The following is a 24,963-nucleotide window of genomic DNA, read 5'->3' on the forward strand; positions in this document are numbered from 1 at the left end:
TCTGTCCATAGTACGACTGCATCAGGTAATATGTCAGCATATTATGCTGACTTCGATGCAGGCATGGTAACTCTTTTGGACATATAATAATTCTCACTTTCTTTACAGGCCTACAAGATACTTCAATACGTAGACTCCGATCAGAAAGAGTATCAACTGAAGCCTCTTCCAATCATGCTATGCGGGTAAACTTAAATGGACTTCCTTATGAGAGACTCATTTGCCTTTCTTAACTTACTTTTCATCCTTTAACTTTTGAATCGTGTCAATGATTTTTTTTTTCTTTTTTTTCTTTTTTTGCACATTTTATTTCTCAGTGACTGGAATGGTAGCAACGTGGGCATGTTTACAGGTTCCTGAGGTCCCATGGGTTGTATCATCATATGAATTGCTCATCAATACACAGATGCAGATGCACACAAGGTGATATATTCAACACTGTTCAGAGATTTTATATTTGTGCTGAACCATATTCTCATCACTTAATCCCTTTTTTGAACATTGTATGAATGCAGTGGGTTAGTCACCGAAATCACCGAGGAGATATTTGTGCTGTTGATTTTATATGGCTTCTAAATCCTGACAAATATCGGAAACTACTAAAAGCGACTTGGAGTGATGCTGTATTTGGCATGTTCAAGGTGATTGCAATATCTCTGGACTTGCCACATAGTCATCCAATTTAATTTGCTATTTTTGACCTTCCTGCAAACACCTTTAGCATCTACATATCCTTAGACCAAAGGTGTTTAAAGCATATTTTAGATTGTTTTTCTTTTAGCATAGACTAGCACCATATTAGTTATGGATTTCATTTTCTGGTTGTGGAATAGAATTCTTCCACTGACAATGAATTTGTCCATTCCAGTATCTACTGCGGAGAGCTTCTCTGAATGAAAGTGATGCATTTGCCTTTCTAAAGGGTGATAAACGAAGATTGTATTACCTTTGCTGGGTTTCTACGATGCACTTGAACAGGTATAGTGAAAAGACCAGGACCCTAAATTTTCAGATAGTAAATCTGTGTTCGTCCTTGCTAGTATGACAAGACCTCATTTTGATTAAGGTTTTCTGCTACTTTTATGCAGCTTAATTTAATTGGTCCTCCGTGTGGACTTAGTGTTCAAGAGGCAAAGGACTTGTGGGTCCTAGTGGATGCGGATGGAAATGGCTTGCTGGATTTTAAAGAATTTCAGGTAAAGTAGCTGATAACAAAGTTTAGCTCTCTTTTTGACTCCTGTCTGTCTCTGCTATTTTGATGGCAAAATTAGTTTTTAGATTTGAGCAACCACGAGCAGAGAGCCCAAGGAATAAATGCGTTATAATCTCAATAAAAATAAAGTCATGCAACTATGGCAAATTGCACAAGGCATGTGAACAAATGGAATTAAGTTTAATCATGTTAGGTTAGGCTGCATGACCATGAAGAATGCGATCTGCATGGGCAGCTAATAAACGTCTCTCATCTAATGAAGTAAAACTATTCTGTATTGTCATAGTTATAGACTATATAACAGGCCAGAAATGCACGAACAGTTTAGATTTTCGTCTGAAACACTGTTGGCTAAATCATGTTCATAATTTGTGGGTTTGTAGCAGCAAATCTGGATTCCGTCATGTTTAGATCAGATAGATGAGATAAAGAGTGAGGAGCAAAATGATGAATCAAAGAGCAATCAGGAACAAGCCATTGGTTTCAGCATAAAGAATGCAACACTGTCCCCTCCTGAGGCAGAAAAAGGCATATGGCCTGAAGACTACTATCTATCTGATCATGCAAGACTCACAGTAGCGTTTTCGCCGATAAGACTGCCATGTTCCCGGATGATATATTGACAGAAATGCTTGGAGATGGGGGCACTCAATCCAGGGTTTAACACTTTTGTACATAATAGGACTCAAGATGTGAATGGATGGATGAAGAGGCAACTACACCAGACTCATGAGGAGGCTTCAAGCCAGAAACAGAACAGCACCAGTTAACAGAGTAATCAATTGGAAGTGATGTTATGTTACCAGCAGCAAACGTGGTTGGTTGGTGGCATTTGAAGTCATTTGATATGTTTTTCCATTCAACAGAGGAGAGGAGAATGATGTGTACAGTGTTGGTTTAGTTTGTAGGGATAAATTGTTTTGTAGCTTGGCCTCTAGTAATTTTTGACTTTAGACTCCGTAAAAATTTTCAAAGTGTACAAAGAAAGGATAATTTAGTTTCTCTCTTTAACCAAAACATAAAGAAAGCGCTGAACAGAGGCAATCAAATACTGTTACTAACGCAAAGCAGCCACTATAATAATAAAGCCCGAGCTTTGTGTCAATCCAATATTCCGTATAAAAGGTAGATTCCCTTGCAAAGCGCAGAAATTATTACTATTTTATTTTCTTTTTTTTTCTTCAGAAAGTGCACGGATTTGGATAGGGAAAAATATATTTATTTTCTGAGCCCAAGTGAACAATTGATGACGCCCCTTGACGTGTTGCCACGTGGAGCTTAATACAAAAAGTTAGTCGCTTTTTTTTGGCCTCGCAATCCTACTCCTCTGTGCTCATGTAATATTTTATCAAAATATATTATGAAAAAACAAATTAAAAATAATTTATTTATTTTAAGACGAGCACAAATAAATAATTTTTCGAGCATCAAAATTCAATATTTAATAAAACCAAAAACCACAATGTCAAATACATATAAGTAGTAAGTATCGATCCTAATAAAAAAGACCATAGTCGTTTAAGTATAAATCTTGAGTATGTTTGAATGTAAAAAAATGTTTTTAAGAAAGCTGCATCTAAATAATACTTAAATTTAATTCAATCACATAGGTATGTCAAAAAAATAACAAAATAAAAAAGTATGTATGTGGGAAACCTTAAAGGCACAAAGGAAAGGGATAACGAAGAGCAGCGTAAAGTGGGAAGCATGATTGCATATACTTTAGTCCTTTTTTTTCTTTATTTCCTTTTCTCACTTCATCTTTCTCTTTTAGCCAACGGCAAGAAAGTTGATTATCAACCTTTAATTTTTTAATTTTGTTTTCCCTCTACAATTCTTCCTTCGTCATTTCACATTCTGTAGTACGCATCCCCCAAAGGTTATTACAGTGAGAAACACGTCAAAGATTTTCGAGTGTGAGATAATACTAGGGTCAGCCAGTAACCAAGGACGATGGGGAAGGCCACATGTTATACACACACACACACACACTCTTAGCTTCTTAGCTAAGACTATAGAGTTTTATGAGCTATCTCACTCTCAATTTTATGTCCCGGTTTAGTTGTACCCCAAGGAGAAAAATTGATACACACGCGTTAATTTTTTTTCCTATGTTACCATGATATTATTGAAAATTACTTACGAGTGTACTCTGTCTGGGTAAATGCTTTTGAATTACTTCAAAAATCAATGCATTTGGTCACTCTTGAGACCTGCTAAACTCTTTCCAGTAATGGTATGGTATGAATATGAATGGGAAATGACAGGAAAATCTCTTAAAATGTATAAGTAACAGTGAGGTCCCATGAAATCTAATAATTCTTCTCAAATTTTTTGAAATTTTTTCGACATTAATATCTATTTGTCAAATGATTATAATGCTTTCAAGTGTTGTTATTTAGTTTGAGTAATAATTTTTTTTCTTTTGTATATGATTATGATAATAAATGATAAATTTTGCACTACAAATTTTTTAATGACACTGAATTTTTAGCATTGTAAATAACAATGACTATTTTTATTTTTTTAGTTAATAACTATTTAAATTTAAGCAATAATTATTTTTCTTCTTTTTTTAATCAAACTTTGTAAATTGGTTATCTTCTCTTTTTATTTATAATAAAATCGTCAAGAATGTTAAAAATAGTATAATATACGCCTAGGAGCTTGACTTCTTGAGGTATGGCGCGAGTGCTTTGGACTTCCAATCATCCCACCCGTTGAGTTTCAAGCATTTAATGTGCCCATGACATGTTAATCAGACAAGTTGATTTATTTATTTATTTATTTTAATATTCTCTTCGATTTTACTTTGTAAGTAAGCTTTCAGTAATATTGACGGGGAGAATTTTATCAAATGTCTACCAAAGTGACTTATCACCATTATCAATATTGTCAATATCAATATCATCATCAATATTAATATCAATATTAATATATTATATATATATAGATATATATAATGTATGTATGTATACATCAATTAAAGTCATTAGGTTTATACATACATACATACATAAATTTTGTAGCTTCAATTTGATTGATAAAAAAAAAGAAATCAACTCTCATTAATTAATAAATTTTAAACTAATATTAATATAAAAATTTCTCTTAATTCATTAATGATATTTAATTTATTTTTTATTTTTTATATATTTTAGTCTACTTTTATAAGAGCATTTAATGAAAATTAATTTATTTTTTTATTTTTTACATATTTTTAATTTACTTTTACGAGAACATTGACTCAAGAGTAGTTTCATTTTCAAAAAAAAAAAATTGACTCTCATTAGTTGATAGATTTTAAGTTAACATTAATATGAAAATTTCTGTTGATTCATTAATGAGATTTAATTTATTTTTAAATTTTATTTATTTTTAATTTACTTTCATGGGAACATTGATTCCAAAGCAATCCCATTTTTAAATTTTTCTAATCGTTAGCATTAACTCCATCCAAATATTCTTTTTCATTCATTATACTTTCTTATGCCTTTTCAATTTTCCTAATCAATAAGATTTAATTTATTTTTCTATTTTTTATGTATTTTTAGTTTACTTTTATAGGAGCATTGATTCAAAGAAATTTCTATTTTTAAATTTTCTTAATTGTTAACATTAACTCTGTCCAACTATCATTTTGTATTCACTGTACCTTTTCATGCTTTTTTAATGTTTCTAATCAATAAGATTAATTTATTTTCTTATTTTTTATGTATTTTCTGATTCATTATAATCAATATCAATTAACTCTTTTCAACTATCATCCATAAACATTATCTGTAAAAAAAAAAAGTTTAAGTTTGATTTACAACATTAATCTTCATTTCGTGATCTTGGCCCTTCAAACTATGAATGTTTCACCATACATTTTTGTGCTGACAAGATAACACAATGACTATTTAAATACCTTGAACAAGCAAATCTTGAGTGGTAGAGGTATCTCTTTGGTAGCTGTTTTGTCCTTAAGTACTCTAAAAAAAAGAATAGGAACCAGAAAATGCAAAAGAATATAATGCAATTTTTTTTTAAAAAAAAGAGGAATCCCTTTGGATTCTTTGTTATATCCATATTTTTGAAAATATAGTTTATGTCATAATTCATATACTAGTGTTTAATTTTTTTTATGCAATAAAAATGAGAGGTTATTGGGAATTCTAAAGAAGTATTTTTTTTTTTTTTTGCCAATACTCTCTAAACACTCTAAGAATAAGTATTTTCTAAATAGATTTTTTACTATAGGCTCAAGAAATAAAATCAAGATGTGTACTAATAAATATCAAAGAATGAAAATGATTGAATAGATAAAAAAATTTAACCACTTTAGATGTATCGATATTAATGATGTCGATGACATTTATTTCAAATTTATTAATTTTAACTTATACATGCATGAAAAACTGCCTAGTTTATAAGAAAAAAACAAGTTCAAAAAATTTAAAATGTAACTACAAAATATTAAGGGCCTATTTGGGTACACTACATTTGATATTTAAAAGCACATTCTGACATCTAAAATGTTGAAAGCTTTTTAGATACTATATAGGTAGAAAAATATGATTTTTGAAAGTACTTTTAAGATGGTTTGGACATGGATTAGGCAAAATAACTTGAAGAAGGATTTAAAAAGTAAAATGTTATTGATCACACTATCCATTTAATATATTATTCTTTTATTTAAAAATTATTGTTACTTTATTACACTACAGTAATCATTTAAATAACAATCAATGTTTGTCCAGTTGGTCAAACTTTTTCTAATAAAAAAATTATCATATATATTTTTTGAATTATGTTAATTTTCAGTATTAGTGTATGTTAAATTATTTATATATAATTTTTTTACTATATCAAACTTTATATTTTATATTTTTATTATTTAAAATATAAAATTTTATGTTATTTAAAATTTTTATCACATTTTTAAAATATTTTAAATATGTTACATTTGTATAATAACAATTATAAATAATCATAATTAATGTCCTATTTGATAATTGTATAATTGAACGTACATCTTATTATCATAATTCAAACAATTTTCAGTTTATGAAATTAATTTTTTTAAAAAATATATCTAACATAAATTTTATTATAATAATTGACTGTTACTAAATTAATTTTTATCAAATAAATTTTTAATAAATTGACATTTGGTTATCGAAAAACTAAACACACACTAAATCTCAATTGAAATTAAATTGTAAAGCAAATTAACTGCATTATATGATTTTGAACAAATGGACTATTTGTTATCCTCCTTCCTACAGAAGAAACATCTCAATATGATAAAAAAGTAGTATTTCAGTATTTCATACCATCGATTCCACGCTACTATTATATGTCATTTGACCTCATTTATATATAAAAAATTATATAGCTTTCTTTTGGGTAGCAATTATAATAGATACATATTCACCTAAACTATTATTTAATTGGACTATTTGTATAAAATTACAAAAAAAAAAAATCATATAGCCACGATATAATTCAAAACACTTCGCATACCATGCTGGGAAAGGCTAGAAAGAATTGAACCGATAAAAAAGAAGAAGAAGAAGAAGAAGAAGAAGAAGAAAAGAAATGAAATGAGATTATAAAGTATGGCGGGCAGAATTTTAATTAGAGGAAAACAGAGCACGTGCTGTGGCCTAAAAAACAGAGAAGGTCCCTTTCGCTTTAATTTTTTTCAAGTCATGAAAAAGATCCAGCTTTTTTTTTTTTTTGAGTGAAATGGATGCATATATATTACTCAAAGCGAAACAGTACCAGGAGAGCTTTAAAGCCAGGAAAAAGTCAAGACAAAAGCAATTAAAGAGGTAATCTTGGAGAATGTATTTAAAGTGTGATTAGTAACCGCTCGGATGTACGAGAGAATAGCATCCACAGTGAAAGATTCATCATTGAAGATTCTACAATTCCTAACTTGCCACAGCTTCCACCACAAAATGCTAATCCCAACCTTCCAGGAGGTATGGAGGCAAGTTTTTTTGAAGACACTGTGTAATCTAAGAAATAATGTCACTCCTATAAAAATTAGTGTGCAAGTCAGCAGGCAGTACTTTCCTCCAAACATTAGAGGGCATTCTTTGAGAACATAGTTTATGAGCATGTTTGGATTAGATGCAAACCTCTGTTAGAATGGGTTTAACTACAGTTAGGATATAAAATGTTAAAAAAGTTTTGTTTGGATTAACATGATTTTTTAACCTCAGTTGGCATTTGAACGTGCGTTAATACTGAAGCTTACTTATCTGGCTTTTTTCTCCTGAGCGTCGATGTTAATATCTATTGGAAGCATTAAATGCATTTTAAATTTTGATGATTTCTCTTTCTTACTTTTTATCTACCAACTGCGCCTTTCCTTTCCTTTGGGCATGGTGCCATGACCTCCAGCTGCTTCAAAGCCCACAGATCTGCTTCTTCCTTCAGAATTCAAGCTATGTTGAAGCACTTCTGGCCGATCTCCAACTCTCCATCTTGATTCCCGCCATTCAATAATCGGTCGGTTTTCAAGTACCTTGCTTTAATAGTTTAATGACGAGAGAGTTCCTCCATAGTCTGCACCACTCTTCGTACTCTTTCTTCGTGACATGCAAGCATAGGTCATCTCATCCTCCTCCACAAACTCCGAGTCTTCTTTATTTGATTCCTCACTCTCCAACTTCGCATTCAACTTTGCGAAGTAGCCTTCCTAGCATTGCATGATGTCATCTTCAATCTGGTTTTGAGACAAGAACCCCGAGAAATTAATGCTAAACAAAGAGTCTCTGTATGAAACACCACCTCTTCGCTAGCGTATCGACTTCGATTCTACACTCTTGCTTGTTTTCTTAGCCATGAACATTAGCCTTCCACCTTGATCACTTCCATCCTCATCCAGAGTTGTTGCACTACCCCCACATTCACCATAACCGTCGTCGTTCCCCCCTCTCTCTATTACATCACTTGTTCTCTCTCCCCTTCATCTCTAAGTAAATGCCACTCTGCATCCCAGTTCTATCTGAACCCTAAAAACCCCAAGCTTCACACTCACTCTCACAGCTTGACCTTGACTCAGCAAACGGCCTTATCCTCTTTTGCCTCTCGCCTCTTGGTCTCTCATTTTTTACCGGATCTCATCTCGCTGTTGTGGTGCTGTGGGTGCTCGCTCGTGATTCTCTAACTCAAATGGTGTTTGTGTTCACGTGTATACAGTGTTTGTAACTCAAATGGAAAATAATCGCTTGATCGTGAATTGCCATAGATAACTTCTTTATTTAAAGATGGCACATGTGTATTGATAATGTAGTTTGATAAGTTCAATTACCAAGATTTGCCCATTGTTGTTAATAAATTTGAGTATGGATATGATTGAAGTGTTGATGTGTGATGATGTGCTGATGTGGTACCAGTTCCTTGCTTCAATCTTGTATTTTAATTTTTATGATAAGTTGTTGAAGTTCTGGAAAAGATAAAGTATTCAAAAATTGATTCTCTAAAAACCTTGCTAGAAGGGAGATCACTAATGATTGGCCAATTTCCTAATATTACACTGTGATACCCTTGGTTGTGAATTATTTATATGAATTGAGTGATTTGGGGAAATAATTAACTCATAAACCCTCTCGAGTTAAAGGAAAAATTAATGTTTGTTTAAAATATTTTACTTATTAGTTGTAATTTTAAGTTTAATATTTTTACTTATTAGTTAGTCAAAAAAATATAAACATGCTCATTTAAGATTTAATATTTAAGATAAAAAATTCATGCTTATTTTTGCCATTAAACATCTCAATTGGCTTTTGAATTAAACCATCCAAACAAATTTTAGTTTATCTGACTGACTTTTAAAAAAAATGGTATCCAAATATAAGTCACGTTATATCAACTGACTTTTCTTCTAACCTTAATTTGCTAATCTCAATTGAATCCTAACCTCAATTATAAATTTTTTAATTCAAACACACACTATATCTTCAACAGGTGCGTTGCAAAGAGAGCATTGTGTATCTTGCATCGTCATCCTTTTAGATCGTTCGGAGTTAGCAAGTAACTTGCTCTTCTACATGAGCCAGAGGAAAGTTCTAATCCTTTGGGCCACAGGAAGCTACCATGCTGCATATCCCTTGTGCATCATTCCTAAAATACCAGACATTGTGGCATTATCATGTCCCAAAACAAAATATTCTACCATGTAAATTAAATAACTCAAAAATAATACTTCCATATTTTCCATTCACGCCGTCTAGAATCTAGAGAGTAACAATTTTTTTAAACGCATTCACATCAATTCGAACATTTTACCTTCCACTCCGACCATGCAGGGCCACACGAGCAGAAAGTTTAACCTGCGACTCTAGGAGAGTGAGCATGTAAGGGTATGGGTAAAAAGACAGTCACTCAGGTTTCCTTGCTGACTACGTCAATGAGAGGGCCCACTTAAGCCAGGCGTCTTTATATTATTGGTCGTTCTCTCTGGGCGCTTTTTCAGTTTGTCGTCTTGTTGTCACAGTGCTTCTTAGTCCCACTTGGCTGCCAACCCAATCCTGCGAGTGTTACTACCAAACTCGTTTCGCATTGGACTGGCATTGCCTGTGAATCTAGTGGCTCGGCGAGGTTAATATGGTACACACGGTTCCGTCCCTTCCTTGGTTTGGCACTGTGACTGACTATTCTGTGGTCATGTCATGGTATCTGACCACGCTTCGTGGTTAGCTGCTTTCCCGAACGCGTTTCACTCTCTTTTTAACCCATTGTAAAAGAGCGAAGGATCAAGCTACCTGGCCCATCGCACCCAAAAATCCTCTGAATCATCTTGATTCTAAGCTCTCCTTCTTGGTCTTCCTCTCTCTCTCTCTCTCTCTATAATTGATCGACGGGTTCTTCAAACACTCCCTTTTTCCGCCCTTTTTTTCTTCGAAACTCCTGCTGATACTTCCGGATGGGTGCGGCTACTACCTGTCATCCGCCGCCACCGCGAGCGGATGAGACGGCTGTGTTGCCTCTGAATTCGCTGCCTCTGGGTTTCAGATTTCGGCCCACCGACGAGGAGCTTGTTGATTTTTACCTGAGACAGAAGATTAATGGTTATGGTGACGAAGTCTGGGTTATCCGGGAAATCGATGTTTGCAAATGGGAGCCCTGGGATTTGCCTGGTATTTGTTCCTTTTTCCTTTCATCTTGAAATTGGGAAAGTTGCAAGACTTTGCTTGTCTTGTTTTGCTGTGCACACTATTCATTCTTCCACTCATTGCAATTTTACTTGTGTCTATTAAGAATTGAACGCGATGGGGAAAAAAAGATGACGGGTTTTAAGAATTGAACGCGATAGAAAAAAATGGTTTTCCATCTTTCAATCATTGAGAACAAACGTGAAATGCTTCTCTTTTTCAATTTTCTTCGATGTGATTCTATGAAACAAGTGGTATGCAAGATTGCAGGATTAGTGTACAATTGATGTGAAAAAAGAAAAAAACTTCTGTGCAAATTAGCTCGTCTTGGTGCTTCGTGTGCTATTTTATGCGCTCATTTGCTTCTTTCTGGTTTCGATTGATTTGGCTTGTCAATAGATTTATCGGTGATACGGAACAAGGATCCAGAGTGGTTCTTCTTCTGTCCACAGGACCGCAAGTATCCGAATGGCCATAGATTGAACCGAGCAACAAATCAAGGGTATTGGAAGGCAACTGGCAAGGATCGCAAAATTAAGTCCGGGTCCACGTTGATAGGAATGAAGAAGACTTTAGTCTTCTACAGTGGTCGTGCTCCCAAGGGGAAGAGAACCCATTGGGTTATGCATGAGTACCGTCCCACTCTGAAGGAGCTTGATGGTACCAATCCTGGACAGGTAAAGCCTTCTCTCATGTTTTATATTGTTTAAATTTGCTTCTTCATATCTTGTTTTCGTGGGGTTGTCACATCGAATCGTTGCAACCTTGCAATGTTGCATCCAATATCTTTGGAAATAGCTCTCCTTTAGTTTGATTACCTAAGTGTTCATAGAACTTTTGGCTGACTATATTTTTACGTAGATGATGATATATCGGTGAATTTTGATTTGATGGTTTTGACTTGTGCCAGAATGCCTATGTCCTCTGTCGTTTGTTTAAGAAACAAGATGAGAGTCTTGAAGTTTCAAACTGTGAAGAAGTGGAACGGACTGTGTCAACCCCTACTGCTGCTAATTACTCTCCAGAAGAAATACAGTCTGATGCTGGTGTGGCTGTGGTATCCCCGTCGGTGGCTCCAGAAGATGATAAGCAGCGGATAGCTCCATTCTGTATTTCTGAGAACACTGAAGAAACCACATCTAACGTAATAACATCAGCTGATTGCCATAGTGATGGGGGTGATGCTTGTGACGCACAAAATCAAAATGTAGATAAAACAGCTATAGAGGTCAGATACAGTAATTGAGTTTCTACAAGTCTTATTTTGTCTTTCTTGTTTATTTCTTTCTGTTTCGGTTTGTGTATTTTGAAATTGTTTACCTAGAACTTGTAGTTGTTGCTTCCTTCTTCAGGAGGATCCGCTGTTGAACCTTGATATATTTAATGAACCAATAACTGGATTTGATGACAAGATGTTCTCCCCGTTACATATGCATGTGCTGTCAGAATTTTATGATCCAGTGAGCAATGTATCAGATGGCTATTCTGGGGTGCAACTTTCATATGGCACAAATGAGACAAATTTTTCAGAGTACTTTGACTCATGCATTAATTATGGCGGGTTGTCCTGTGAGGACTACATCAGTCAAAAGCCAACCTCTGGCGTTTTAAATCCTAGGGACTATGGATCTGGCAATGACTCAGATGTGCAAATGGCCAATATGCCGGTAAGGAGCCTGTTATAAATTTATGCCATTTTGGATTTCGCTGCGGAATGAACATGTGTTGGTTTTCCAACTTGAAGTGGTAGCTTTAATTCTTTTTTTTTTTTAACCAAAAAGAAAAAATTATATAATGGTTCCCACTAATTGGCTGCCAGATTGACACATCAGTTTGCAACATGCATAATCTAGTTGTGTTTGAGAGTGTTATTAGCATTAATAATTGCATCTCTTGTATAATGCTATGATCTTATTGTATTCTGCAGTATCGTCAAGCATTGCATGCTGTGCATCCTGAGGAGGCAATTGAGAACAGGATTCCTTCCATGATAGATACAGCTTCAGAATTTACCAGAGCCATTACGCCTGACCTCAGTGGTTTTGACCAGAAGAGCAATATTGGGATAGTCCAAAGCCATTCTCAGATGGCTTTGCCATCTGATGTTGCTTTTGACCAAGTCTACAGTGTGTTAAATGGTTGTCAGGAACCAAGAAACTACAATACAGTTGTTGGCGGTGATAATGGTGCTGGGACTGGGATCAGGATTAGGACTCGCCAAGGGCGAAATGAAGAGGTAAACATGAACCCTATGATCCAAGGGCAGGGTAATGCTCCCAGAAGAATTCTTCTACTTAAAATTGAGAAAGGTGGGGGTTATGTACAAGAAAACCATGATTCAAAACCAATCATCACAAGGGTAAGTGTTTACATGGTAGAACTTATGTATTAAACAGAAGGTTATTTGGCGCTTCTTGTGAGATTTGTGGGATTGCTCTTTTGCAGGAGACTGAAGCCTCAGAAAATAATGCTGCAGAAGAGGATGCTAATGCTGAGAGTGAACCCCAGACTCCTGAGTCAGTTGACAGTAATAATATTTCTCAGCAACTTGTTACAAATGAAGATTCTATCTCAGGTTTAAAAGAAACCATGTTGTGCAAATCAGTTAAGGGCACATCAAAGGTTTCTTCTCGTGCCAGGATCCGGTCATCTACCTTGGTATTCTCTGTCAGTTTAATGGCTGCAGTAGTATTCATAGCTAACATATGGGGAGTTATTAAATTTTGAACTGCTAGGTAATTGGCCCCGTTGCATTTTTAAAATTTTTGGGGGTGGCTGGCAAGGCTCGTTGAGGAGAGGCATGGGTTGACTCTGTTAGTTTGGATGTTTATATACATAGTTACATGCTCGTCTTTGTGCATATGTAGGCTGTTCCTTTGTATGCAGCTGTGCTATAGTTTCAGACTTTCACTCATATTAGTTTATGCATCTTTCTCTTGCAAGTTGCTACTCTTCTTTCCTGGTCATCTTTGTCCTTGCCCGAGTTGTGCTTTTCCGTTAGAATCCCACTATCCTGCCTTCCAAAGTGATTTATGTGCCCCGTATTCCCAAATTAACTTGCAAGGCAATTCGCAATCTGGGCTCTGGTGTGGATAGATAGCTGTTAACATCAATAACGGTTTTCTTACATTGCATTATCTGGATTTCCATTGTTGGACCCGTTAAATCTGAATAGCCTAACAAATCAAATTTCAGTCAGCCAGGACTAAGCTTTATCTATGTAGACTTGGCAAACTCCCCCCCCCCCAAAAAAAAAAATTGAGGGAGAAAGATTAGGCGCATCATAAACATGGAAGAACACGAACCAATTCTAAATCTGAAGAGCATGAGTGACATACGAGGAGGCTATTATACTTGGTTGAGTAAGTCAGGCAAACTTCTTTAGGAGGTAAACGGATATCGTTTTTTCTTTTGTAAGTTAAGACACGCTCACATTGTCTCTGACCTTTTTTTTTTTTTTTTTAAAAAAGTAACTTTTATTCATAATATGATATCCAAGGTATTTAAGTAATTTTATTTTTAAAAGATATATATGTTTTTAACTACATATAGAAAAAGAAATCAAAGAGAAGTTAGATTAATATCTTGAATTAACGAAAGTACCAACATTATTTAACATATCCAAAAAAAATTTGCCAGAGAAAAAAGAATTAAATTTAACCACTATATACAACAAAATCTCTGTCCCTTCATCGTATTGTTCTTACTCTTGACCAAAATTTCATTTGAATATTGCATTTACAACGGATGAGAACAACTGAGTTAAAAAACAGCCATGAATATTAACAGAAAATTGGGGGGAGAGCCTTTCTAAGCAGCAGAGCCGAAAGCAAGCAAGATATTCAAAACAAGAACTCCGTATCAGACTCTCAGTTAATGCCCCAAACCTAAATATCAGATAAGCAACTACGTCTTCCTTCAAAGGTTTGATACAAACCGATAATTACAAACCTAACACACTGAACTGACAACAGCACAGAAACACTGGAAAAAAAGGAAAAAGACGAACAAAATCGATCAATCAATCCGCAGCAGTCGACCCCTGATCTTCACCGAGAAGGACCCATCGATTCATGTCTCTAGCATAACGAACTTGGATCCTCAAGGACGATTTCTCTCAGACTCCAACGTTGATCAGTACTTGTAGTCCTTCACATGGAGGCTCTCAGACGCACCTTCACCAAGCTTTGCATCACCCTTGTAGGTTCCCAGAGTTGCCTCTGAATTCGCCTTGCACCTCGTCAGGAAGGCTTCTTGAGCTTTCTTTACGTTTTCCTCCTTTCCAGACCATGCCTTGAGTGTGCTCTGCTGAAGAGCCCTTCCAAAAGAGAAGGAAAGAGACCATGGCTTCTTCCCCTTTAATTTGTTCATAGCATTGAGGTTGAGAGTTGCCTCCTCCTCACTCTGCCCGCCAGACAAGAAAACCACAGCAGGAACAGCCGCAGGTACAGTACGCTGCAGAGCTCTAACAGTGTGCTCAGCAATAACCTCAGGGGCAACTTTTGGCGATTCTGATCCAGGGGTCACCATGTTTGGCTTCAAAAGTGTTCCTTCAAGCAGCACATGGTGATCATTTAAAGCCTTGTAGCATGCAGCAAGCACACGTTCAGTCACTGCAGCACACTTGTTGATGTCATGAGGTCCATCAACAAGGATCTCAGGTTCAACAATAGGAACCAATCCATTTTCCTGGCATATGACAGCATATCTTGCCAATCCATATGCATTTTCATGGATAGCTAGCTCAGATGGCTCATGAGGGCCAATTTTGAGCACAGCCCGCCACTTGGCAAACCGCGCACCAGCTTCATAATATTTCTGGCAACGCTGACCAAGGCCATCTAGACCCTGAGTGGTGGTTTCTCCATTAGTGCCAGCAAGCTCGACAGTGCCTTTGTCAACCTTGATGCCAGGAAGCACGCCACCTTCCTTCAACACCTCCACAAATGGCTTGCCTAAGAGTCCATGTATAATGTCAGTGCAAGTATAGACATCAATTTACATCCACGTCAACAAAAGGAAAACTACACACCAAAAAGAACCATACTCTGAAGCGAATATGCACAGCCAATAAAACATGTTAATCATGTAACGAAGCAAGATACAAGCTATCAAGAATGTTGATGATACCTGCAGCTGTCTTCTGGTATAGGGTTTCCTCGAAGAGGATCACTCCACTCAGATACTGGAGAGCTCCAGGAGTGGTGAAGAGGAGCTCGCGAAGAGCACGCCTGTTTGATTCAACATTCTCCACATTGATACTGGCTAGACGCTTGCCAATTGTTCCAGTTGACTCGTCAGCAGCAAGAATACCCTTTCCAGGTGTGCCAATGTAGGCAGCATTGGCAATAAGCTCATCTGCAAATCACAGATTGGTATAAGACTTGAATTTTCGCTGAGAAACACACCAAAAATAACTTTGATGTCACGTAACAACCAAAACCAAAACTTCTGTTAACGCTAACAAATGGCAACAGGCTAATGCGAAGGAAAAAAAAAAAAGAAGAAGTTTTTCATAGATGACATGAAGCATGGCATGTCGACACTCACATCTACCAGAAATAAAATGTCCATGATACTAACTCTTTGATTGAATCGACTGACTTTCAAAAGGAGGTCATATACCAAAGATAAGATAGCACAGTATCATAAATTTAGACAAATATAAACTATGAAGGCATGCTAAGACGCACGATCGACTGCAGATATATAATACAAATGGTGTTAAATGTTCCGCTGAATCCATTAAGAAATGCTAACAAACAAGAGTTATTTAATCCTTTAGAAGTGGACAAAATGGGCAAGATACACAAGGACCCGATTCATGGTTAAAAATGGGATGCCATATAAATCAGCAAAGTCTAGGAAGGAATCACCGTTAGCTTGTCATATCAACAAATCGAAGGACCCGATTCAACGAGTAATTCTTCAAAAAGGTAAAAAAATTGAGGAGCAAGAAAGGAGAAACATTGATTGATGCCAAGTAAGATAGACGCTCATAAGAATCAAAAGCTTCTGTCAGATAATTATAACAGATAAAACGAGAAGGACTTAGAACTTAAGGTCAGAAGATTCATGCAGAAGAAACAGGACACGGGGGAAAACTCAAAAACCATATGCGGAAGAAAACACAAAATCGCGAGATATGAATACCAAAACAAATGAGATTGAAAGCTGGTACGATTCTTGCTTCAGTCCGATTATAATAAAAAGGAAGCCATCCAAGTACGATCAGCAAAAACAAGTGAAGATGAAACACAACGAAGTAAGGCAAAAACTTGAATCGGCCGAAAAAAGACGGATTGAACGCATCAAGCAAAAGTAGAGAGTAGAATTACCATGGAACTTGGACTTGAAGTGAGACATGATCGGAAGGATCGGGACTGTGGATGTATCTGGAAGAGTAAGATTTTTCTGTGGTAGAGGGGGCGATGAATCGGCAGTTATAATGAATAGAGCATCGATGAACCCAAAAGGGGAGCATCTATACCGGGTACTGCCGTTGGAAGCACGAGGCTCGAGAAAAGGCGGTTTCGCTTCTCGAATTTTCGTTCCTGTGGGCTCAACTCACATTTCTCTTGTGACTCGCAGAAGAAGGCCCATTAAACCCAACAAGAAATGCGTGCTCAGGCCGAAAATGGAAAGCGATGCGCGCTTGATTTCAATGACTTCCCAAAATCTATAAAATGATCCAGAGCTATCCTTTATGATATAATAAATTACAGTTTAAATTTTTATTTAAAAAAATCCCATCGCAGATGAAAAAAATAGTACACATTAACCATAGAAAATGCATAAAATGGCATTTAGGAATTACAATAAAATAAATGGTTTAATTTATATTGTTGTAAATATTATCACATTCTGCAGATATCCATGACTCTTGAGATTTAAAGAATTTAATTATTATTATTTTTATGAATCATTTTATCTTGTCTTAGTTTTTGGTTCGTGAATCTAAATTATTAAATGCAAAAAGATTCATATTTATCAAATTTATTTAACTTTGGGAAATGTACGTCATTATAATAACATGGATAAAATGTAAGATTAAGGGGTAAAAAACCTCAAAAGTTTTATGTAAAGAACACTGTGTATTTGGAGTAATGTTACCCCAAAACTTTTAAAAAGAGTACAATTTCATCCTATATTGACTAACATTTTATATTTAATTTTTTTTAACCATATTCTTTACACGTGTTAACCTATGCCCCTCTCTGTTCATCTTCCTCCCTGCACTCAGAGTGTGAAATAGTGAGTTTAACATATAGTAAATCCTATTTAGTCATTCCTCCTTAACCATGCATGTCATGCAGACTACCTCTATTTTCTCAATCTTGTCGACATGAACCTTTTTTTCCCTCCCATCACCTTCTCAGCTTCTTCCTCTCTTAGTCTCACCTTTGCTCTTTATCTTCTTGATCTAACGATCTTGCCACTAGCGTGAAACTCTATTCTTAAAGATTTGTTTATTGACTTCATTTTCCTTCTCCATTTAACCCTATTAGTAGTCAGTAAGTCAATAATCAACCTTTCACCATTGTCCTGTTGGTCTTCACTCTCCATCATTCTTTCTCACTATTTACATTGTAATTTAATGAAAGGGAGTGAGAAATATAAACTCCTAAATCATACTCATATATTGTCATATATGCAGCTAAAAGCATGAATAATTTATCCAGTATTTTAGTCTTTTAAAAAAAATTATGAAGGGTAATCTATACTACAATAAATTTACTTATGTTTCGTTCAAACAAGCAGCTTGAAATTCTATTCTGTTTGGGTATTAGCCTTAATGGTATTTAGTTATGAGATTGTTTGGTAATGGTAATAAAGTCCCATTATTCTTCATCACCTGTTCACCTCATAAAGCATTTTTTAAGTTTAATTTAAGCACGCTTGGGAGCTACAAACCTTATTGGATTTTCTCTTCTTGAAATTGTGTTTCCTGCATGTAGAGCTCATCTTCTCTTTCTCTAAAATAAAGTCTTGGTCTTTATGTAACATTTGAAAAAATTTAACCCTGATTTGTTAACTTAATTAGGGTAGTTAATAAGTTGATGAGGTATGTGGTCAGAGGGGCTTAACTTGGCATAATTGTTATGATTTCAGCCCTACAAGTGCGTCTGAATTAATGGCGGGCCACTCGGGCAAGGAAAGAGGATGAAAAAGTGAAGAGTTGTGTTTTGTGCCACATGCCACGGCGTGTGGTTGGTTTGCCGTGGTGTACGGCTAAAAATTAAATATATCTAATTCGTCTCTACGTGAAAACAGAAGAGAGAAAGAGGAAGAAAACAAAGAGCTTGGTTTTGGCTCTGTTAGGGCACGACTTTTGGTTCCATCGTTGATAGATTGAAGCTCCTAAACACTAAAGGTAAGCTTATGGTGCTTTCTTCTTCCCTTTCCTCCCTCATTTATGATTATTTATGGTAGGGTTTGAGTTGAGAGATGGATTTTCAATCTCATGGAAGTATGGGTCTGATTTCATTGATTAAATGAGATTAATGAGAGTGATTTAATGTATTGAAACACCACATTGATAATTTTACAAGTGGATGGTCCATGAGAGCATTTAATATCTGAAATTGGTATTTGTGTGGTAGTTGGAAGAGGTTAGTGTGCATTAATGAAGGTTTGAGGTGTGATTAATGATAATGTGCATTAATGGAACTTAATGAGCCCTTTGGATATGAGTGGGTAGTAATTATGTGATGACATAGTAGTGTATATAGAGTTTATGTTGATAAAGTTTCAAGAGCTAGTTGGTGATGATGTTCTTGTGGTTTGGATGAATAGAGGTTCGTTTTAGCACCATTCGAGTTCGTTGAAGCTTTGGAAAGTTGATATAGTGAGGGGTAAACCTTTGATCTCTCAAAGATTTGAGGTAACTGGGGAAGACTTAATTTTTATAGTTAAATATTAATTGTGTTATAAAAGGTGATTTGTGAATTAATTTGATGATGCATATAGGCAAATACTTGATTATGAAATGTTTTGGGAAAGAAAACCTTATTTTTATCACCCTTGATGTGTTATGAAATTAATTATAATTTATTACCATAGGTGTAGAATTATGATAAATTATGTGTTAAAATGTGGAGCATATTATGTGTGAAATGTGTATAGCATGATCATTGGCGGGAGTTCGCCTAGGGAGAGGAGTAGATTAGTTGAAATCCACGTGGTATTAATAGTGACTGTTGAAATTGGGAACTAGCCTTAGCACCGACCATTGAAATTGAGAGGTAACCCTTGTCCCATGGTTGATTCGGAATTGTCCCACTTGTTTTATGAGGGACTCGAACCTAACTAATCTCCACCAGTTCATGAGGAGGCTAGATTAGGGATACGACACCCCATGGTTGTTAGTATTGGGGAAAATCAGACTATATAAATAAGTAAGTTAACCCTGACCTGGTAGCTCCTTACAAGTAAAAGGTTAGGTTAGATCGTGAAGGATGTAGCCTCGTGATGGCCACTGGTTTTATGTCAGAGGTAACAAGAGGATATAAGGGTGGCATATGATCATGCATATATGACCGGCTATATGGTTGTTAGTTTTGTAGTCTGGTACATGTTAAGGGCGCATGGTTGTAATTTTTGTGACTCTATGTTATATTTTTGTGAAATAACATGATATGGTGTTTTGGGGCAAGCCCGGTCACATGATTGTTAGTTTTGTGAACCGTGGCCTAATACTATGTGAAATATCTATTTATGTGACTAATTGCATCTATTTACAATTAATATGTAATTGTAAGGGTTAAGTGAAACTTGGTTACTAAGTGGTTGTACTCACCCCTCAATTCTTAATATTTTCAGGACCTAACTTATTGGATCCAAGTCGAGAAAAATATATAGAGACTTAGAATTTATGGAGTAAATCCTTTTTATGTCTCTCTTTAGTTGTTTTTCATGTGTATTTGTTAATGCATTTGCCAACTAAGAGCAATTGTTTTGATTGGTGCACTACTTGCATGATTTTGTATTTTAACTAGTGTATTTTGTGTCTTGAGTTAGTGAGTTTTTGTTGTAAACCCGTAGATAGGGCAAAAATACTTGTGTAAGTAGGAACATATGTATTTTTGAGAAATACGAATGCAATGATTGATTTTGTGCAACTTTTCCTCCCTTTCTATGTTTGTGAAAAATTAGAGTTGAGCGGTGATTTTATGATATAAGTGTGTTTGATTATGTGTGGTATGTTGCACGAGTCTGTAAAAGTCCATTGAGTATGGTTGGAGGGTTGGTGTAGGCTATTGGCATGTATGGTTGAGTTGAGCCACCTCATTTAGGAGATTTTGTGAAAAAGTGGTCAAAATGGTTTTTGGTGTCCAACTTTTTGTAAAAAATAAATTTGAATGTGAAACCTATGCCATTAGCTAGAGCTAAAAGAAAGCTCCCTGTAGACACCAAAACCACCTCAATCGGACGTCAGACGAAGATTTGAGATGCGTCGGAAGTTCGCTCCTCTTGCTGTCAAATGAAAGCACTGATCTGTCAAATTTCGTGCAATGCGCCGCGACGCATGGCATAGAAAAGACACGCCACGGCACACGAGTTGTAAGCTGCGGCGCATGTGTCCTTTTCTGTGCGAAAATGGTTTTTGAGCTTTCAAACTCATGATTTAGGTCCCAATTGATTTTCAAGCTTTCGCTTTATTTTTAAAACTCTGATTTAGAGTCCTTAAATTTATGTTTGAGATTTGAAATGGCAAATTGGGATTCCTATGAAATAATTTTTATGAAATTCTCTTTAAAACCTCAAATAATTATGTTATTGGAGTTAATTTGTGGTTTTACCTCAGGGAGGTTACACTTTAGGTCCTTTAACTATTGCCATGGAAGTCATTGAAATCACATAACTTAGTTTAAATAAACCAAGGAAGGAGATCAATGGTAGCAAAAACAAAAGACAGTGAGTGGGACGGTAAAGAGTAGGAGGGAATGAATTGCAATAAAGGAGCAGATAGAGAGAGAGTCAGATGTAGAGAGGGGGGAGGGAGGAATTACATGTGTCATATGTTGATCAAAATATCATACTTCACAATTAATGTTTTGTAAATTTAACGATAGGATGACATTGTACCTTTTTTTGAAAGTGCCTAAATAATATTGTTCCAACTAAAAGGTAGGGATACCCAGTATGAAACATCCTAAAAAAATTAATCATGATTGAGTTAATTTCAATGAGATTAAGTTGTGAATTAGTATGGTGTGTAGTCAAAGAGGTCTAATGAGTATGTTTGATTGTGGTTTCAGTATTAGATTCGTGTTTGAAGTGAAGTCAGGTCACCTAGGCATTAAAGAAGAAGAAAATCTAAAAGGAGAGATTCTGTGCCACATGTTACAGCATGCAACACATCTGTCGTAGTGCACTTGTGGCCATTAGTAAAGAAATGACCTATTTGTGCAATACAACATGGCACATGGTCAAAAATTTACAGCAATAACTCTATGCCAATTCATGAAGTTAAAATAGAAGAATAAAGATAACGAAGAGCAAGTAGAATCTTCTAATAAGGCTTGTCATATTAGAGGTTTGGGAGTAATTCTAAGCTATAAACCATCAAAGGTAAGACTCTAAACTCCTTTTCTCCCCTTTTCTTCCATTCTCTCAAAGGTTTGAGTTGGATTAATGATTTTCGGTTTATATACACTATTAGTTTAAACCCATTAATTTAAATAGAGTTAATATAAGTTGTTTACATTTTTTAAACCTAGCATTAATGGTTCTATAAGTCTTTAGTTGGTAAGTGCCATAAATGGTTGAAAATTGACATTAATATAGGTTATTGGAGGTGTTTCAAAGCTATTAATGGCTTATCAATGATAATGTGAGCTAGAGGAACCTAATAAACCAAATGGGTATATTTAAAAGTAAGTTGTGATTTTGGGTAAGTTTGGAATGATGAGATAGAATGTTGAAAATTTATCTAATAAGGACAATAATGATTATCCTTGTGGTCACCTTGTAGTTAACTAAAATTTAGAACCATCAAGCTAATTGGAGCTTTGAAAGTATGTGTGTTTTGAGTGACATTTTAAAGGTTTAAGGTGATCAGGAAAACTTGGTTTATGCATTTATATATTAATTGATTATATAATAAGAAAGAATCATTTAAAACTCATTAATATTTGTAAATTTACATTCAATGCAAATTTTAGCAAGTCTTTGTGATATGTGTAAATTTATATTAGTGAGATGATAAAAAATGATGTGTATATATGTTTATACATAATGAAAGAAAAAAGAAATTGAGAATGGAGATATGTGTGCTATGTGATTATGTTGTAATAGTGTTAATATGTTGTGACAAAAATTATGTGCATGTTAGAAATGATATGAGTATGCATACTACATGTTGATTTATTCATGGCATGATTATTATGGCGGGAGTTCGCTTATAAAGAAATAGTGTTAAATCCACATGGTAAGAGGTGATTTTATGAGTTAAGTGTGTTTGATTGCATGTGGTGTGTTGTACAAGTCCACAAGAGTCCATTGAGTGTGGTCGGAGGGTTTGTAACAGCCCTCCTGGGTCACCACTGCCTCTCCAGGGTCTTTTCCCAGGCGCTGGACAACACATATGTCACCACATGATTGCCGGCTTTCCCACTGGTGGTACAGTGGTTATTCCTCACCCCACCCTCACGGGGGTCTTTTGGAACCTCCCCAGACTCGAACCTCCAACCTCTACCACCTTAACGAAGTTGAGGCGAAGTCTGGTACCACTGAGTCAACTGGACTCAATGGTACCAGACTTCGCCTCAACTTCGTTAAGGTGGTAGAGGTTGGAGGTTCGAGTCTGGGGAGGTTCCAAAAGACCCCCGTGAGGGTGGGGTGAGGAATAACCACTGTACCACCAGTGGGAAAGCCGGCAATCATGTGGTGACATGTGTGTTGTCCAACGCCTGGGAAAAGACCCTGGAGAGGCAGTGGTGACCCAGGAGGGCTGTTACAGGGTTAGTGTAGGCTATTGGCATGTGTGGTTGAGTTGGGACACCCCATTCTGAAAATTTTGTGAAATTATCAAAATGAGTTTTAGTGTCCAACTTTTGATAGAAAATGAATTTGAGTATGAAATTAGTGCTATTAGTTAGAGTTAGGAGAAAGCTCTGTGTAGACACCGAAACTACCTCAATCGAATGTCGGACGAAGATTTAGAATGTGTCAGAAGTTCGCTCCCTGTGCTGTCAAATGACAACACTAATACATTAAATTTTGTGCAATACGCCATGGCGCATGGCACAGAGAAGACATATCATGGTGCACATGTCAAATTCAGTGTAAACATTTGTTTTGAGTTTTAAAACTCATTATTTAGGTCCCAACTGATTTTCAAGCTTCCGCTTCATTTTCAAAACTCTGATTTGAAGTTCTTATATTTTATTTGAGATTTAAAATGGAAAATTGAGATTCCTTTAAAATAGATTTGAGAAATCCATTTATAAACCCTACAATTTGGTAATCCTTATGAGTTAAGCCCTGGAATATTATAATTTGGAGTTAAGTGTGATTTAACCTCAAGGAGGCTATATCTTAATCTCCACCGTGTCTACCAGATCTACACTTCCTATTGCTGGATCTACTCCCCATTGCCTGTCCTTACTAAGTAAGGTTATTCTTTTGGTCTCTTTCCTTCTTGCTGTGCTTTACTGTTCCTTCTTTGCCTCATTTTTTCTTCCTTGACTTGAATACTTAGTGATGATCCTTGGTGGCTATTTTTGAAACTTAAGATCATCATTTTGTTTTTCAATCCCCTACAATGAGAAATGATATCTGCTTTTTCGGCTGAACTAATATGTGCAATGAGAAATGATGATGTTTGCTTCCAGAAATGATCGTAGAAATGATATTTGCTTTTTTAGCTAACTGATATGTGCAATGAGAAATGATGATTGTTTGCTTGCATAAATGATTGTCGATGGCCATTTTTGGACTTCTTGCACTAAAGTTGAATGTGGGTCATTTTGTCTGTGGCCTGCATAATTAAAAGTAAAGAAAATGGATGGAAAATGATGGGTAGATATAATATTCAACTATATTATATCCTAGAACACTGCTATGTCATTTGTTGAGAGATAAAAAAACATGTTGTAGGAGAGTAGGAGAATTTTTTTCTTTTCGTGGTAGGAGAAAGGAAGATGGGAAATCCATGACCTGGGTAATAGAGAATGGGATAGGGTGGTAATTCAATCATGGCATGTTATATCTCACCTCAATCTTTAATTGATGTTTATTTGGGCGAGTTATCAGTTTAATGTCATTGACTTGATTGATATATTTGAAAATATGGCATATAGCTCTCTTCTAAGGAATTTATTAATAAAAAGGCTCTATGAATTTGACAAATGCCAAATTGAAAATATGAGTCTTTAGGTAAATTGATACATATATGCAAAGATATATATTAATTTTGCATGTTTGTGATGTTGGTTAGTCTATACAACAATGAACAATGATAAAGGAAAAGCTGTGTGGAATTTAACTTTGACAAAAAATTTCATTAAAGAATACTTGGAACAAGTGTATAAGAAACAAAGGAAAGGAACTGCTTTCAACAAAAATAGGGTGGTAGGCAATAATTGAGAGGTT

The 24,963-nt window shown here is 35.5% G+C and overlaps 2 protein-coding genes and 1 pseudogene across 2 annotated transcripts; 2 read left to right on the plus strand and 1 right to left on the minus strand.

The window, feature by feature from the left end:
* The first annotated feature begins 7 nt into the window (after positions 1–7).
* Positions 8–2,129, plus strand: LOC129300504 (uncharacterized calcium-binding protein At1g02270-like; annotated as a pseudogene).
* Positions 2,130–9,825: 7,696 nt separating this feature from the next.
* Positions 9,826–13,307, plus strand: LOC129300506 (protein NTM1-like 9). Its single transcript, XM_054939075.1, has 6 exons — positions 9,826–10,350; positions 10,765–11,042; positions 11,276–11,593; positions 11,718–12,032; positions 12,293–12,724; positions 12,811–13,307. The coding sequence occupies exons 1-6, from the start codon at positions 10,137–10,139 to the stop codon at positions 13,090–13,092; spliced, it is 1,839 nt and encodes a 612-aa protein (XP_054795050.1). The 5' UTR covers positions 9,826–10,136; the 3' UTR covers positions 13,093–13,307.
* A 726-nt stretch (positions 13,308–14,033) lies between these two features.
* Positions 14,034–16,863, minus strand: LOC129300505 (fructose-bisphosphate aldolase 6, cytosolic). The gene is made up of 3 exons (XM_054939074.1): positions 16,704–16,863; positions 15,496–15,723; positions 14,034–15,320 (listed from the first exon to the last, which is right to left on the minus strand). Exons 1-3 carry the CDS (start codon positions 16,729–16,731, stop codon positions 14,500–14,502), a joined length of 1,077 nt encoding a protein of 358 aa, XP_054795049.1. The 5' UTR covers positions 16,732–16,863; the 3' UTR covers positions 14,034–14,499.
* Positions 16,864–24,963: the final 8,100 nt, after the last annotated feature.

This window comes from Prosopis cineraria, unplaced genomic scaffold (genome assembly GCF_029017545.1).
Source record: "Prosopis cineraria cultivar Desert tree isolate PC_DT_omini unplaced genomic scaffold, ASM2901754v1 PC1624, whole genome shotgun sequence".
NCBI classification, from domain to species: domain Eukaryota; kingdom Viridiplantae; phylum Streptophyta; class Magnoliopsida; order Fabales; family Fabaceae; genus Prosopis; species Prosopis cineraria.